Source organism: Antedon mediterranea, chromosome 2, assembly GCF_964355755.1.
Source record: "Antedon mediterranea chromosome 2, ecAntMedi1.1, whole genome shotgun sequence".
NCBI lineage: Eukaryota > Metazoa > Echinodermata > Crinoidea > Comatulida > Antedonidae > Antedon > Antedon mediterranea.
Window position 1 is genome coordinate 18,813,653 of NC_092671.1, and position 13,713 is coordinate 18,827,365.

Sequence of the window (13,713 nt, forward strand, 5' to 3'; positions counted from 1 at the left end):
TGTGTGCAGCTTTCCTGAAAACACCCTTGTGTACTGTAGTACAGTGTTGTACTATGATTTTATCATGATAACTTCTGATGCTTTTATTTTCAATGCATTCAGTACTTAAAACATGTCAAAGTTTCTAGTGGTATTGATAATAAATCTCCAGAAACATATTGTTTTATTATCTACACTGGGAACAGACGTGTATAATATACACCGACAAAACTTATACATATTATGTATAAGTTTTGTCGGTAACATTCAAAAATATTATGCAACATTGTTACGGAATAATGACAATGAATTGGTCTATTATAGTTGTCTCTGATACATTTTATTACATGATTGTATTTGCACCAGGATAGAATGAGATTTAATCCAGATATTATTCTTATTATATTAATTTTTTTTTTTTTATCTGGGGTGTATTTATTTGATTATACATGTTACCATTATTACACCCAAACAAAATAAACGCCTTCCCTGAATAAATAAATGCCCGGGCCTTTTATTCGGGTAACTATGGTAAGTTACTTCTAGCATTCTCAACTGTTGAGCTCGAGTATTTATTCGAATTTACACCCGCTTTGAATAAATGCCTCCCTCAAATAAACACCACCATTCCCTCCAATATATATAAATTATGGTTAATTCTGACATAGGCGGGCACAATGCAAAAACTTTGGTACAAATCTCCGCCTTGGATACCTACCTTATCTATCTTAGATGTACCGCGAAACGTAGATTTGATAACATTAGTTTTCACATCGACGCTATTGTACATGTTACCATATTATACCCCAAATAAAGATGCCTCCCCTCCCCCTAAAAACCCTTTTGAACAATAAATGCCCGGGGCGTTTAATCGGATACACATGGCAAGTTACTTCTAGCATTCTGAAAAGAACTATTGAGCTTGATGTTTATATCAAAATGTTCTCGTGGACAGCAATAACTAAGTACTTGAAATTGAAACAATTAAAAGTATCAGTTATTGCATAACATTAGGCCTACTGTCTAAGGATAAGTTGTGTAGAGATATGTTTTTTGTTTGAAACATTAGTAATAGTATTTTCTGTTCATCTTTTAACCACATTTTCTATTACAATGAATGTAAATATGTATATTTCGAACAATTTGATACCAAATTTAAGAGATATGAAGATACCCTGGTATGTAGGTCAAAGGTCAGAAATGGCATTTCTGATCATTTATACTAAAATGCCCCATTAGACGGAATATAAATGCATGCCTTCTGAACATTTTGAGACCAAAATTGACTTGCTGCGACCAGTGGTTGCCGAGATACAAGTACCTTTATTTATTTGTTCATATAACCCTTGACCCTGACCTTTTGACCTTTTGTAACATTTTTCAAAATGTGTAACAAATAACAAAATATATATTTCGAACAATTTAAAACCAAATTCAAGTGTCTACGACCGGTAGTTACGGAGATAAATACATGCCCTGGGCAATGGCATTTCTGAACTAAAATGTCCCATTAGACTGAATATAAATGTATACCTTCTGATCAATTTGAGACCAAAAATACTTCGCTGTGACCAGTGGTTGTTGAGATTTAAGGACATATTGGTGTTTGGTCTTATGATCTTTCACTCTGACCTTTTGACCTTTCGCCACTTTTTCAAAATGTGTAACCAAGCCAAAAATGATTGTTTGACCACCCAAAACCAATTTCTGAAGTCAAATTCTCTGGACCTCAAAGTGCATACGAAAGTTGATCTAGCTACTAGAGTAAAAATAATCTAAAGTCTGATTTTATTAATCTTTATTTTTCATGTTTTGAGGGACAATACATCTTTAAATCAAGATAGTCAATCATATTAAATGGGAAGGGATGTGAGTGGGATAATTAAAGATCATTTAGTACTTTCCATCAGACATGATTTATTGTATCATAGGGTTAGTGTTTATATAAAATACTGTGACTTTTATTTATGACCTATCAAATAAAGCTGCCATACAAAAACTATTTATGCTATTAGGGTGTTGTTGAATTAAAAACTAGGTTCAAATTCATATTTTAACGTGATCTTTTATGTGAACCGGAAGAAGGACGGAAAATACTGTAACAAAAATGATCTTCATTATACTTGCTAACGTGATCTTGTTATCATATTTAATCAAGTTTTACATGGTAAATTAACCTAGGCCTAGTTTAATTAATTCTGTTTAATTTCGTGAATTTACATCATCCATGTTGATGTACGGTACAATAAATGAAATGCTGTTAGGCCTACGGAATACACAAAGCACTTTGTGGGTCTCTATTTTTTAAACTGCCGACAATATTTAAATGTTTTTTAGAAATCGCGAAAACAGAAAGTTACATTTTTAAGAAACTGGGCCATCAATTGAATTGATTATACAACATTAAACAGTATGAGCATCCGAGGTGTGCAATTTGTTTTATTTTCCATATAAAATTGTCTTATTGCTGTTGAATACGGTAGGCTATTTTAATGTCGTATAATAGTCATTCACTTTTCAAAAAAGATTGCCACATGAAACATTAATTTATATATATTCAGGTTGAAATTTTCAGACCGTTTGGATAGAGTGCTCAATACCAAGGTAGAGCATAAATAAAATAACAGCAGAAAACTTGGTTACTTCATTGTTTTAATCACTAAAAATTTGTTTCGTACGACCAGCATGTAGCTGAACCGTAAGAACGAGTTAGTCTCTACTTGTAGACATAGGACAAAATTCTTACTAAATTGCAGATCCAAACAGTTTATTTAAAACAATAGGCTATTGTATACGACTTCCTGATGACTCACTTTTATTAAGCACTATGAGACAACTGTGTCACTTATGTTTTATATTTCACCTGAAGAGTGCGGCCAGCTACATGCTGGTCGTACGAAACAAATTTGTAGTGATTAAAACAATGAAGTAACCAAGTTTTCTGCTGTTATTTTATTATTATTATGCTGTAGCTTTATACTCTGACGTTATCCAAATTCCTTCACTTGCACTGATGAAGGGCTAGTGTTGCCCGAAAGCTCTGCTAACTTTGTTTTGATTTAGCTTTTCGCTTTTTATTTTTGTATCTCCATTGAGATCCAGCCACTGATACCCACAGATCAGTGGCTGGATCTCAATGGAGATACAAAAATAAAAAGCGAAAAGCTAAATCAAAATGATAAAGTAAACAGCCAGAAAAGTTAGCAGAGCTTTCGGGCAACACTAGCCCTTCATCAGTGCAAGTGAAGGAATTTGGATAACGTCAGAGTATAAAGCTGCTGGCAAGTGCTGCCTGGGTGGACAGGAATAAAAGAAATATAACAAAGGGAGCCAGGGTGGAGTCTGAATAAGAGTGGAAAACAAAGAAGGTAGCTTGGTAGAGATATAAACAATTTTGGAATGAGACTAAAAAACAGCTTAAATGGTGGTTAATATTGAAACTTAAATTTTGGTAGTCAATGGAATAATTTTACCGATCTGGGAGTATGTTCCTAATGTTAAGTCCAAAAGGTTTTGTGGTTTTAAGTAGTAATTCCCAGTGGTTTTCTTTGTCTTTGCGAGTTTTGTCGCTCCATTTGACATCGTGGTCTATTGCAATAACTCTGAAATTTGCAATCGAGTGACCAGCTGAATTAAAATGTTCGGCTACAGGTTGATCAAGCTTTAATGTTTTGATAGCTGATCTATGTTGTGTCATTCTCATACGGAGAGTGTTTTTTGTTTCTCCGACGTACTGTTTGCCACAAATATTACAGTATATGAGATAAATGACGTTTATATATATATATATATATATATATAATCCAGCCAGAGACATTTTTTCATACAACTAAAAAATACGGAACTTTCGCCAATGAGCTATGCTCGACGCGATTATGAGATCATGTTCCAAATATGAGCACTGTTTCTATAATTTACAGTATGATTTATATATATATATATATATATATATATATATATATATATATATATATATATATATATATATATATATATATATATATATAATCAATGATGTTGCGTAGCACTGTGTAAATTATATATAAATCATACTGTAAATTATAGAAACAGTGCTCATATTCGGAACATGATCTCATAATCGCGTCGAGCATAGCTCATTGGCGAAAGTTCCGTATTTTTTAGTTGTATGAAAAAATGTCTCTGGCTGGATTCGAACCAGAGACATTTTTTCATACAACTAAAAAATACGGAACTTTCGCCAATGAGCTATGCTCGACGAGATTATGAGATCATGTTCCGAATATGAGCACTGTTTCTATAATTTACAGTATGATTTATATATATATATATATATATATATATATATATATATAAAATAACAGCAGAAAACTTGGTTACTTCATTGTTTTAATCACTACAAATTTGTTTCGTACGACCAGCATGTAGCTGGCCGCACTCTTCAATATTTCACCTGAAGAGTGCGGCCAGCTACATGCTGGTCGTACGAAACAAATTTGTAGTGATTAAAACAATGAAGTAACCAAGTTTTCTGCTGTTATTTTATTTATTTATGCTCTACCTTGGTATTGAGCACTCTATCCAAACGGTCTGAAAATTTCAACCTGAATATATATATATATATATATATATATATATATATATATATATATATATATATATATATATATATATATATATATATATATATATATATATATACACAAGAGGCAAAGAACATTAATTCCAAACCGCCCGGTGATATACTGAAATTTAATTAATTAATTTGAAACGATAAAGATGAGGAAATCTGTGAGAATGAGAAAAAGTATTGAAAGATGAGGGCGTATCAATTTGATCTCTGTTGCGCGTGCGTACAACTGAGGACTAGTGCTGTTCCGCCGTACCACGCCGAGAATGTTAAAGAGTCGTTATCCAATCGAGTTCGAACAATACCATGAAAGCCCCAGTGGTCTAATGGTTAGGACATCTGCATATCAAGCAGGCGGTCCGAGTTCGAGTCTCGGTTGGGGCGACTTTTTCTCATTCTCACAGATTTCCTCATCTTTATCGTTTCAAATTAATTAATTAAATTTCAGTATATCACCGGGCGGTTTAGAATTAATGTTCTTTGCCTCTTGTGTTTATATATATATATATATATAAATAAAATAAAAACGAATACAATACTTCGAATAAGCAAAATAAACAGTTACATTAAAAAAATATATATATGTAACTGTTTATTTTGCTTATTCGAAGTATTGTATTCGTTTTTATTTTATTTTTTTATTTCCTCTTTAAAATTGTTCACGCTTTTGTCTGGTAACATGCCAAGTTGTTATTTTTCTGCTATTATTTTTAATAAAAGGGATTGGTACAATTTCCTTTTATTATAGTAATTCTTTTAAAAACTAATCAATTACCATTTTTGTTCTGCATTTTCTTGTACTTGTTCTTCCGCCTTTTCAGGGAAAGAGTAATGTAATCATCATTACTTTATTGTTGCTATACATTTCGAGTAGTTGGGAAACATTTTTGGCTCTAAAATGAAAAAGGTAGGTTTATTTTTTTAATCATTCGCATAAAGAATAATGTGCTGTCAAACTTTACATGATCTTGTAATTTTAAACATGCTTTTTCAAAAGAATTTCAAATTTCTTAAGTTCCTTTAATTGTATTAAATATTCTTTTAAGACAAACATTATTTAAGCCTATGTCATAAATTTATTTATAAGTTCTTTTATATAAAAGAAACATATGCTTATTATGATGCATTAGAAGAAATACTGAATATTAAACATTAGAAAATCTATCTGAACCAAAAATGTGTTGCTTGACCACCATACCACGGTTGCTTTCATGATATCGATTGAATAGTGACCTTTAACACAGACATTTACAGGTATAAAACAATTTGTCCCGTTTCGTTTATTTCTGGTTGAGCTGCATGTCTTAACTATGTCTGACCAGATTACTTCTTTCTCTAACAAATCAATTAACTATAATTTTGTAACATTTACAAAATTCGAAAGTACATTAATCAGTCCACCTGTCTGGTGTTGTCCCGTCTTGATTATTGTAATTCTCTGCTCTTTGGTTGCTCTGAGAAATATATTAAGCGTCTCTAATTTCTTCAGAACAGGGCTGCTAAACTTGATTTCAGGTAAGAAAATTTGAACATGTCTCTCCTTTGCTTTCACAACTTCACTAGTTGCCCGTTTAAGAGCGTATACAGTACAAGATTGCAACCTTTTCATATAAGTGTCTTTATAACACTACTTCACCTAGAACGAACAAAATCCATGCCTAAGGCCTTCTTTGCTCAGGCACCAGGGATCTGGAACCAACTTCCTCGTCACATCTCTCCAGAAAATTTTCAATAGTTATTCTTTTCTGTGAGACTCCGGTAAAGAGCACTATAAATGTTCGATATCATTATCATTATCATTTTTATTAATCTGTGGTTAAACATTAAGGTTCTAAAAATCGTCATGGCTTTACCAGCATGATCTCTCATTTTATTTGTCAGGCATTTGTATGATTTGTTTTTATTTTTTTGAATGCGCCTTGAGCACTCTTGAGTGGTATGTGCGCTATAAAAATCCTGTTATTATTATTATTATTATTTTAGGAAGGCGAAAACATTTTTAATTGCCGGACAGGAAAGCGCGGTTTCGAACCAAGTCGGCCCTAAACCGTCTCGGCCAAAGTCAGGTCGGCCCCAAGTCAAGTCGGCCTCAAGTCAACTCGGCCTCAAGTCAACTCGGCCTCAAGTCAACTCGGCCTCAAGTCAACTCGGCCTCACGTCAACTCGGCCAAAAAATAATCGGTCAACTCAACCCCGTTAAAGTATGGAACGCAAAAAGTGCAAATGAAGGGATTGATAAAATAATATTTCTTCACAATTTTTTAACTATGAATAATTCTGACTTTTAATGAATATTATTATTTAGACAATAGGCCTAATATATTTAGCAAAAAAAAATAGGAATTATTTCACCAACTTTCCTTTATTTACGTTTAATAAAATTTCGTAGCTGAGCCTCCCTGCGCGTTTGCCAGCTTTTTCGATATCTACAACTGCTACGTGTTTTCGCTGACCGGGGGATTCCCCTTTTTTAAAAACGCAAATCATGCACAAAAACGATGTACGATCACTTTTTCTATGGCCAAATGGTGGAAAGTAGGCCTCCGTCTTCGATTTCCTAAACGGTACCTACACGTGTTTTTTGTAACACGCGGGTACTTCTATTCATATCGGCAATGAGTTCATTTTTTTATATATTATATTTTTTATTTCTTCATTTTTTTTAAAACGTGGATAGTAAGAATCGTAATAATATTAAGCACTTTTTGCGTTCCATACTTTATTGTGGCCGAGTTGACCGATTAGTTTTTGGCCGAGTTGACGTGAGGCCGAGTTGACTTGAGGCCGAGTTGACTTGAGGCCGAGTTGACTTGCGGCCGACTTGACGTGGGGCCGACTTGACTTTGGCCAAAACGGTTTGGGGCCGACTTGACCTGCACCCGAAAGCGCAATAGAGCAAAATTGCACAACATTGCAAAACGTAACTCATACCACATAGTTTGTGTTTTACTTTATATTTCTCTGATAAAATATCATTGCTAGAATTATCCAACCTCTCCTGAAGCCACCCGCCTCTCCTCCTCGCCCTCCTATTACCAAGAAAAGTCCCTTCACATTTTCTACTAATGCTGCTCGCATTTTACAGGTCGTAATGACTCAACCAAGTGGATCGGCGGATCACCAGTCTGCTACGGATTACCACTATGATCCAAACTCCTTACAAGTGGTTAACTCCATTCCAGCTCGTCACAAAAGTAGCCAAAAGTTGACGCAGGAATTGAACAGAACCGTTTCCGAACTGTCGCAAAATGTTGAGACCGTTCGAAGTGAACTCGGTGGAAACATAAGTTATGAACAATTTATGAAAGGTAAGTAATGAATAATTATGCTTATTGTTTGGTCCCAATAAGGACTATTCTTACACGATATAGCACCAACGACTATACCTATCGTTATTGATAGTAATAATACGTTGACTAATTAGGCCTAACTTTATGGCAAATACTTTTTTGGTGATCATTTCAAATCAAAACAGAGTAAACGATTGGAAACAAGAATGTTATGCATATGTCTTAGATCTTAGATGGATAGATTTTTTTATGCAAGATATTAAAAATAATAGTTTTAATTAATTTAATAAAAGTGTTTCGTAACTCTTCGCGAAGTAACAGCATTACATTATATTTCATAGACATGCTTTGTCGTAGTGAAACTATGTTGGCCAACGGTCAGTTCATGCCATATGATTACGTAGACTTTCAGTTGCTGCCAATTCCGAACTATCCAGTTGTACCAACTAAGAAAACGATATCACGAGGGAGGATGTTCCTCACCAATAGTAGATTGATTATGCTGTCAAACGAAAGCACAGAGAGTATGTGTTTAATAATTGCACACTTAAGCTTGGTTTCCACTAGAGACAAAATACAGGGATTTAACGACGAAACGCAAGCGTGTTAACCAATGATAAGTGACAGTATACTGTCACAACCCCAGCTTGTGATTGGTCAACTAGCTTACGTTGCGTTTACGTCTAAGGCCGATTTACACCGACGGTAACGGTAAGCGGAAAACTGCGTAACTTGTCCTACGTAGAATCAATATCTATCTGAGCGGAAACCACCCGTCCACTTCGCGTTGTGTGTAAATGGTCATAAAGAATAACATAGATTCTATATTTGTTATTAACGTTGTCTCTCTTTTGTGTAAATCGGTCTTTAGTGGGAACCAAAATTTATTGTGCGTTCCTTCAATCAGAGCTATCTAACGTTTTCAAACAAAATGTTAACTCTTTCATGAAGATTGTTTCAACATTTTGTTCTATATTAGGAATTACATTATTTAAAACAACATTTTAATTTAACTAGTTGATTTAAAAGAAACATACACTTTCGAAAAGATTGAATGACAAACATATGATGATTTTACAATTATGAACTTATTCATCAATATCGTCTGAATCATTTTAGAAACGGAAGTTGCTGCAGTTCCTCCAGACAGCACAAAGAAACCGACAAAATACTCTGTAAAATGTGAAGCTGGCGATGTTTTCCACTATGAGTTCCTACCGCTAAAGAGCATTCGAGCTGTCGAGCTTGATGGCATGATTGGAGCTTCCATGACTACATTTATCGATAGTGAGGAATCAATGTTAAAGTTTTTCCGTCCTTTCAGCCGCTGCTGCAGCTGCTGCAGCTGCTGCATGTGCTGCTGCTGTGCACGGGTAAGTTTAGATTTGTTTAAATCGTTGTTTTATTATATGGCCATTTTAGACCTGATACGACCCTTGTGCTGAAAGGTAACAGTTTTTTCCGAGTGAAATTTCATTTCTTTGTTCAAACCTAGAGGGTATAAAGTGGTATATTTTGGATGATCTTGGAAAATATGAAGTGTTTGACAAATGAATCATTTTATCTTTAGAAAACTGAACATGAAGTATTTCAGAGAAGCTGGTTTGAAGTTGGTCGAGCATCCCATCCGTCAGCAAACCATCGCATTATGAAACTTTGTGTTGATATGCCACCCTGGGGAAACCCTTGCATTGTCACCATCTATATGCGCACTAACACCAATATCAATATAGTCAAAGAATTTCTTCGCGACTTACAAGCATATGGACCGCAAATGAAACTTTCAGAGTACCAGCAAAAGTCCTAGGTCGACAGTTTCATTTAGCGACGTTGACATCCAGATAATGATTAAGTTTGCTATTGTATGCTCCTATTGATGTATTGATATCATGCTATTTTGCTTTATAATGTTATATTGAACTTGAACTTAAAATATACCATGCATCTATCTAGGTTTGATTACAATGTTGAGTTTAAATAGTCACTTAAGGTGACATAAACGCTGTATTATAGTATTAGAATTATAATTTATTGTATTATTCTGGCCTCCCATGACATGTTTCAAAGGTCTATTATAAATGTTTTTTAGTTTAGTTTAGTTTAGTTATAATGGGAAAGTTTAGGCGATGTGCCTTTTTAAACCCCATATCAACTACATTGTGTCGATGCGATTCTTGAAGGTATTAGCGGTCTCAGAATTGACAACGTCGGCTGGTAAACTGTTCCAATGGTTTATTACTCGTTGCGAGAAGGTATGTCTTCTACAGTTCAATCCTTTATGGAAAGTAGGCTTGAAAAATCTCAGGTGATGCCCTCGAGTAATTCTGCTAATGTTACTTCTCATTTGGAAAAAGTCATCCTTGGCTACACCCTCGAAACCTTTAACAATTTTATATGCTTCAATCAGGTCACCTCGAATTCTTCTGTCATACAAGGTTGTTAGGCCAAGAAACTTTAAACGATCTTCATATGAATATGAACGGATACATGGAACTAATTTAGTCGCACGACGTTGTACTCTTTCAATTACATTTATGTCCTTTTGAAGATACGGATTCCATACTTGAACACAAAATTCGAGATGTGGGCGTACATAATGCTTGTAGATGACGTTAAAACAATCCTTATCCATATATACGAAAGTCCTTCTGATGCTTCTTAAACAGTTCATGGCCCGCTGAGATACTTTGGCGCAGTGTTGGCTTGGTTTACAGTCATTAGTAATTAGTACTCCTAGGTCCTTTATTTTCTCAACTGTTTCCAGTTCAACTTCATCTATTTGGTATTTAAAATGAACATTTGAATGCCCAAAGTGCATCACCATGCATTTGCTTTTATTAAAAGCCAACATCCATTCTTTACTCCACTGCAGTGCATTGTTTAAAGATTCTTGTAATAATTGCCCATCATTTCTGTTGTTAACTACTGAGTAGATCTTTGTATCATCAGCAAATAGCTTTATATGACTAGACACATACTTTGGTAGGTCATTTATATATAATGCAAACAATGTAGGGCCCAACACCGAGCCTTGTGGAACTCCACTAATTACATCAGCCCAACTGGAAGAAGCATGACGCACTTTGACTCTTTGTTGTCTGTTATCAAGAAAATCTTTAATCCATAATAACAATTGACCTTTGATTCCATAGCTCTCCAATTTCATGAGTAATCTCCTATGAGGAACGCTGTCGAAAGCTTTACTATAGTCCAAAAATATGACATCAACATTATTGTTGTCATCCAAAGCCTTAGTAACATCTTCCATAAATTCTAAAAGATTTGTCAGACATGATTTCTTCTCAACAAAACCATGTTGCTCTGTTGTTAGTATTGCATTGTTCTTAACATGTCGTAGTATGTTGTTACGAATAATATGTTCAAAGATCTTGCAAATAATACATGTTAGGCTTATCGGTCGATAATTGGACGCTTGTGATTTGCTGCCTTTCTTAAAGATCGGAGAGACATCAGCTCGTTTCCATATTTTTGGTAGTTTACCTTCCTCTGTAGACTTCTTGAATAAAAAATACAAGGGTTCTGATAACTCCTCAGCACACTTGTTAAGTAGACATGGATGGATGTTGTCTGGACCAGGACTTTTATCGATTTTCAAACCTCGGAGTTGCTTAAAAACATCTTCTTGGGAGAACTCAATATTTTCAACTGATTTGTCACAAGTATCATAATTAATTAAATGGAGGTCTTTGAACTAAAAGTAAATAACTATTGAATACAATGTTTTACCAATGTCATTAATTGAACATTCATTTCAAAATACAACATAAACAATGTGCAAGAAAATTTAAATTCAGTATATAGTGAAAAATGTATAAGTGGCAAAACAACCAATCGATTTAATATTATCACATCAAATTGTTTCCTTTTACTAATGTATTTGTGTATTATATATTTGTTTATTTTTAATCAAAATCATTTTTTGAAACATTAATAAGGCAATAAATCATCTACAGTACAATTACATAATAATTAATAATACTTAAATGCGCTGCCTTTCGCTGATGTAATTTGTTTATGCAATGCTTTCTCAGCATAGAAAAGGTGGGTTTTGTGCTCTAAGTTGATTTACTCGTGTTTTAAAAGTTGCCAAAGTTAACAATTCAGTCACATTGAATGTGTCTCTCCTTGTGTATACAAGTGTTCAAAGAGCAGGGTTGCATCACGACCTCAATACTCTGACTGTAGGTATTTAATGCAAACTAATTTACAATATTATCTGTTAATTTTGGTATATTTAATAAATAAAAACTACACATTTTGTATATTAATTGGTTACTGTGTGTCGACGTTTGTACAGTTTTCTAATTTTTCATTCTATTAGGCCTTTTCTCCTTTTTAGCAATTTATAGTACGATGTATCTATAGAGGGACAATTCATATGTGTGTAATTCATTTGAATTCTGCAATTGTATGAAACCGAATAAAGCTTCGTGGAAAGTTGGTAAAATCTAAGGAAGGAAAATGAAGGAAGGATTCACAAAGGCGCGCGCGGTCAAGATAGAAACTATATCTCAGTGCAATAAATCTGCTTGTGGAAAATAATGCTTCATCGTTTTTCTTAAATTCTTGAGGCTGATAAGTTACAGTTGTTCTTTACAGAATTATGAAAAGCAAAAACAAAATTTAAATTGTACTCGTGAAATGCCGCGGCCGTCGGCGGGATACGAGTGTCGCGAGGATAGCTACTTCAGATGTATTATCTGAAGTGGTATATTATTTTATTAGTCGTCGTCGGCGCCGCCGCCGCCGCCGTCGTCGTCGTCGTCGCCACCTTCGTCGTCGTCGTATTACAATTGTATATTATAACGCAGGCTTAGTAAAATACTGTATTTGAATATCACATCTAGGCCTACATAATCCTGGCGGCACCACTGTACTTACGTCTGCTGCCGATAACAGTAGGCTACGTACAATTCTTTTGGCGCTAATTTAGTATTCGTACCCAACCCTTAAAATTACTCAAAATGTTTCAATTATACTTCATCCAACCTACTCACGGGTTGTCTACAACATCCTGTAAGAAAAAAAAATTTTAATCAATAATTGAGTACCTTCAGAAATCAATGACGGTTGTCACGTAATGTTTTGTAATTTCATATAGACAGTTTGTCTGAAATAAAGTTGAATGTAATTGAATTAAAGAGGCCGTGCATATTTCATGAATACAGTACTCATGATGCCCTGCATGGCGAGGTCATGACGTCATATTTCCAAAACACACCTGCTGCAAGTTTCGAAGGAGGAGCGATAGAAGAGCGCCGTGAAGTTGGTTACTAATTCTTATTCGTCATAGCAAACACTATCTATATATATTTCAAAGATATATAGATATAGTGTAGTAGGGCTAGGTCAAAATCAAGAAATTGATAGTTCACCGGGGTATATGCCATGCACCACCAACCAATCTAGAGTAGACTTCCTCCTACTGTTTTATTAGTTATTATCGGACATTCGTCTAGGCCTAAGGCCTGGAAGTTGGTTCATTATTTCGGCTAGGCCAAAATCTTGATAGGGGTAAATATGCCATGCGCCACCCAACCAATCTAATGTAGACGTAGGCTTCTTTTACCACAAATGTACATTTTAAAGTTGTGATACGCCACATCCACGGTCGTTCACCATAGAGATTGGCGTAAAAAAGTATTGGCAATCCAGAAATGTGCCACTTGGGCCGGCCCAATGCGGGAAAGTAGGTATTTTAAAGCAATTTATAGTGCGGATAGTCGGAAAACCATAGGTCTTGGTTAAATATTAAAGCAGTATGTACATTTGAAGGGTGCGCAACATATGTATTTAGTAGTATTCTATATAGTC

At 34.6% G+C, this 13,713-nt stretch overlaps 1 protein-coding gene across 1 annotated transcript; it reads left to right on the forward strand.

The window, feature by feature from the left end:
• The first annotated feature begins 8,315 nt into the window (after positions 1–8,315).
• On the forward strand, positions 8,316–10,668 carry LOC140039752 (uncharacterized). The gene is made up of 3 exons (XM_072085363.1): positions 8,316–8,402; positions 8,998–9,251; positions 9,449–10,668. Exons 1-3 carry the CDS (start codon positions 8,351–8,353, stop codon positions 9,683–9,685), a joined length of 543 nt encoding a protein of 180 aa, XP_071941464.1. The 5' UTR covers positions 8,316–8,350; the 3' UTR covers positions 9,686–10,668.
• The last annotated feature ends 3,045 nt before the right edge of the window (positions 10,669–13,713 follow it).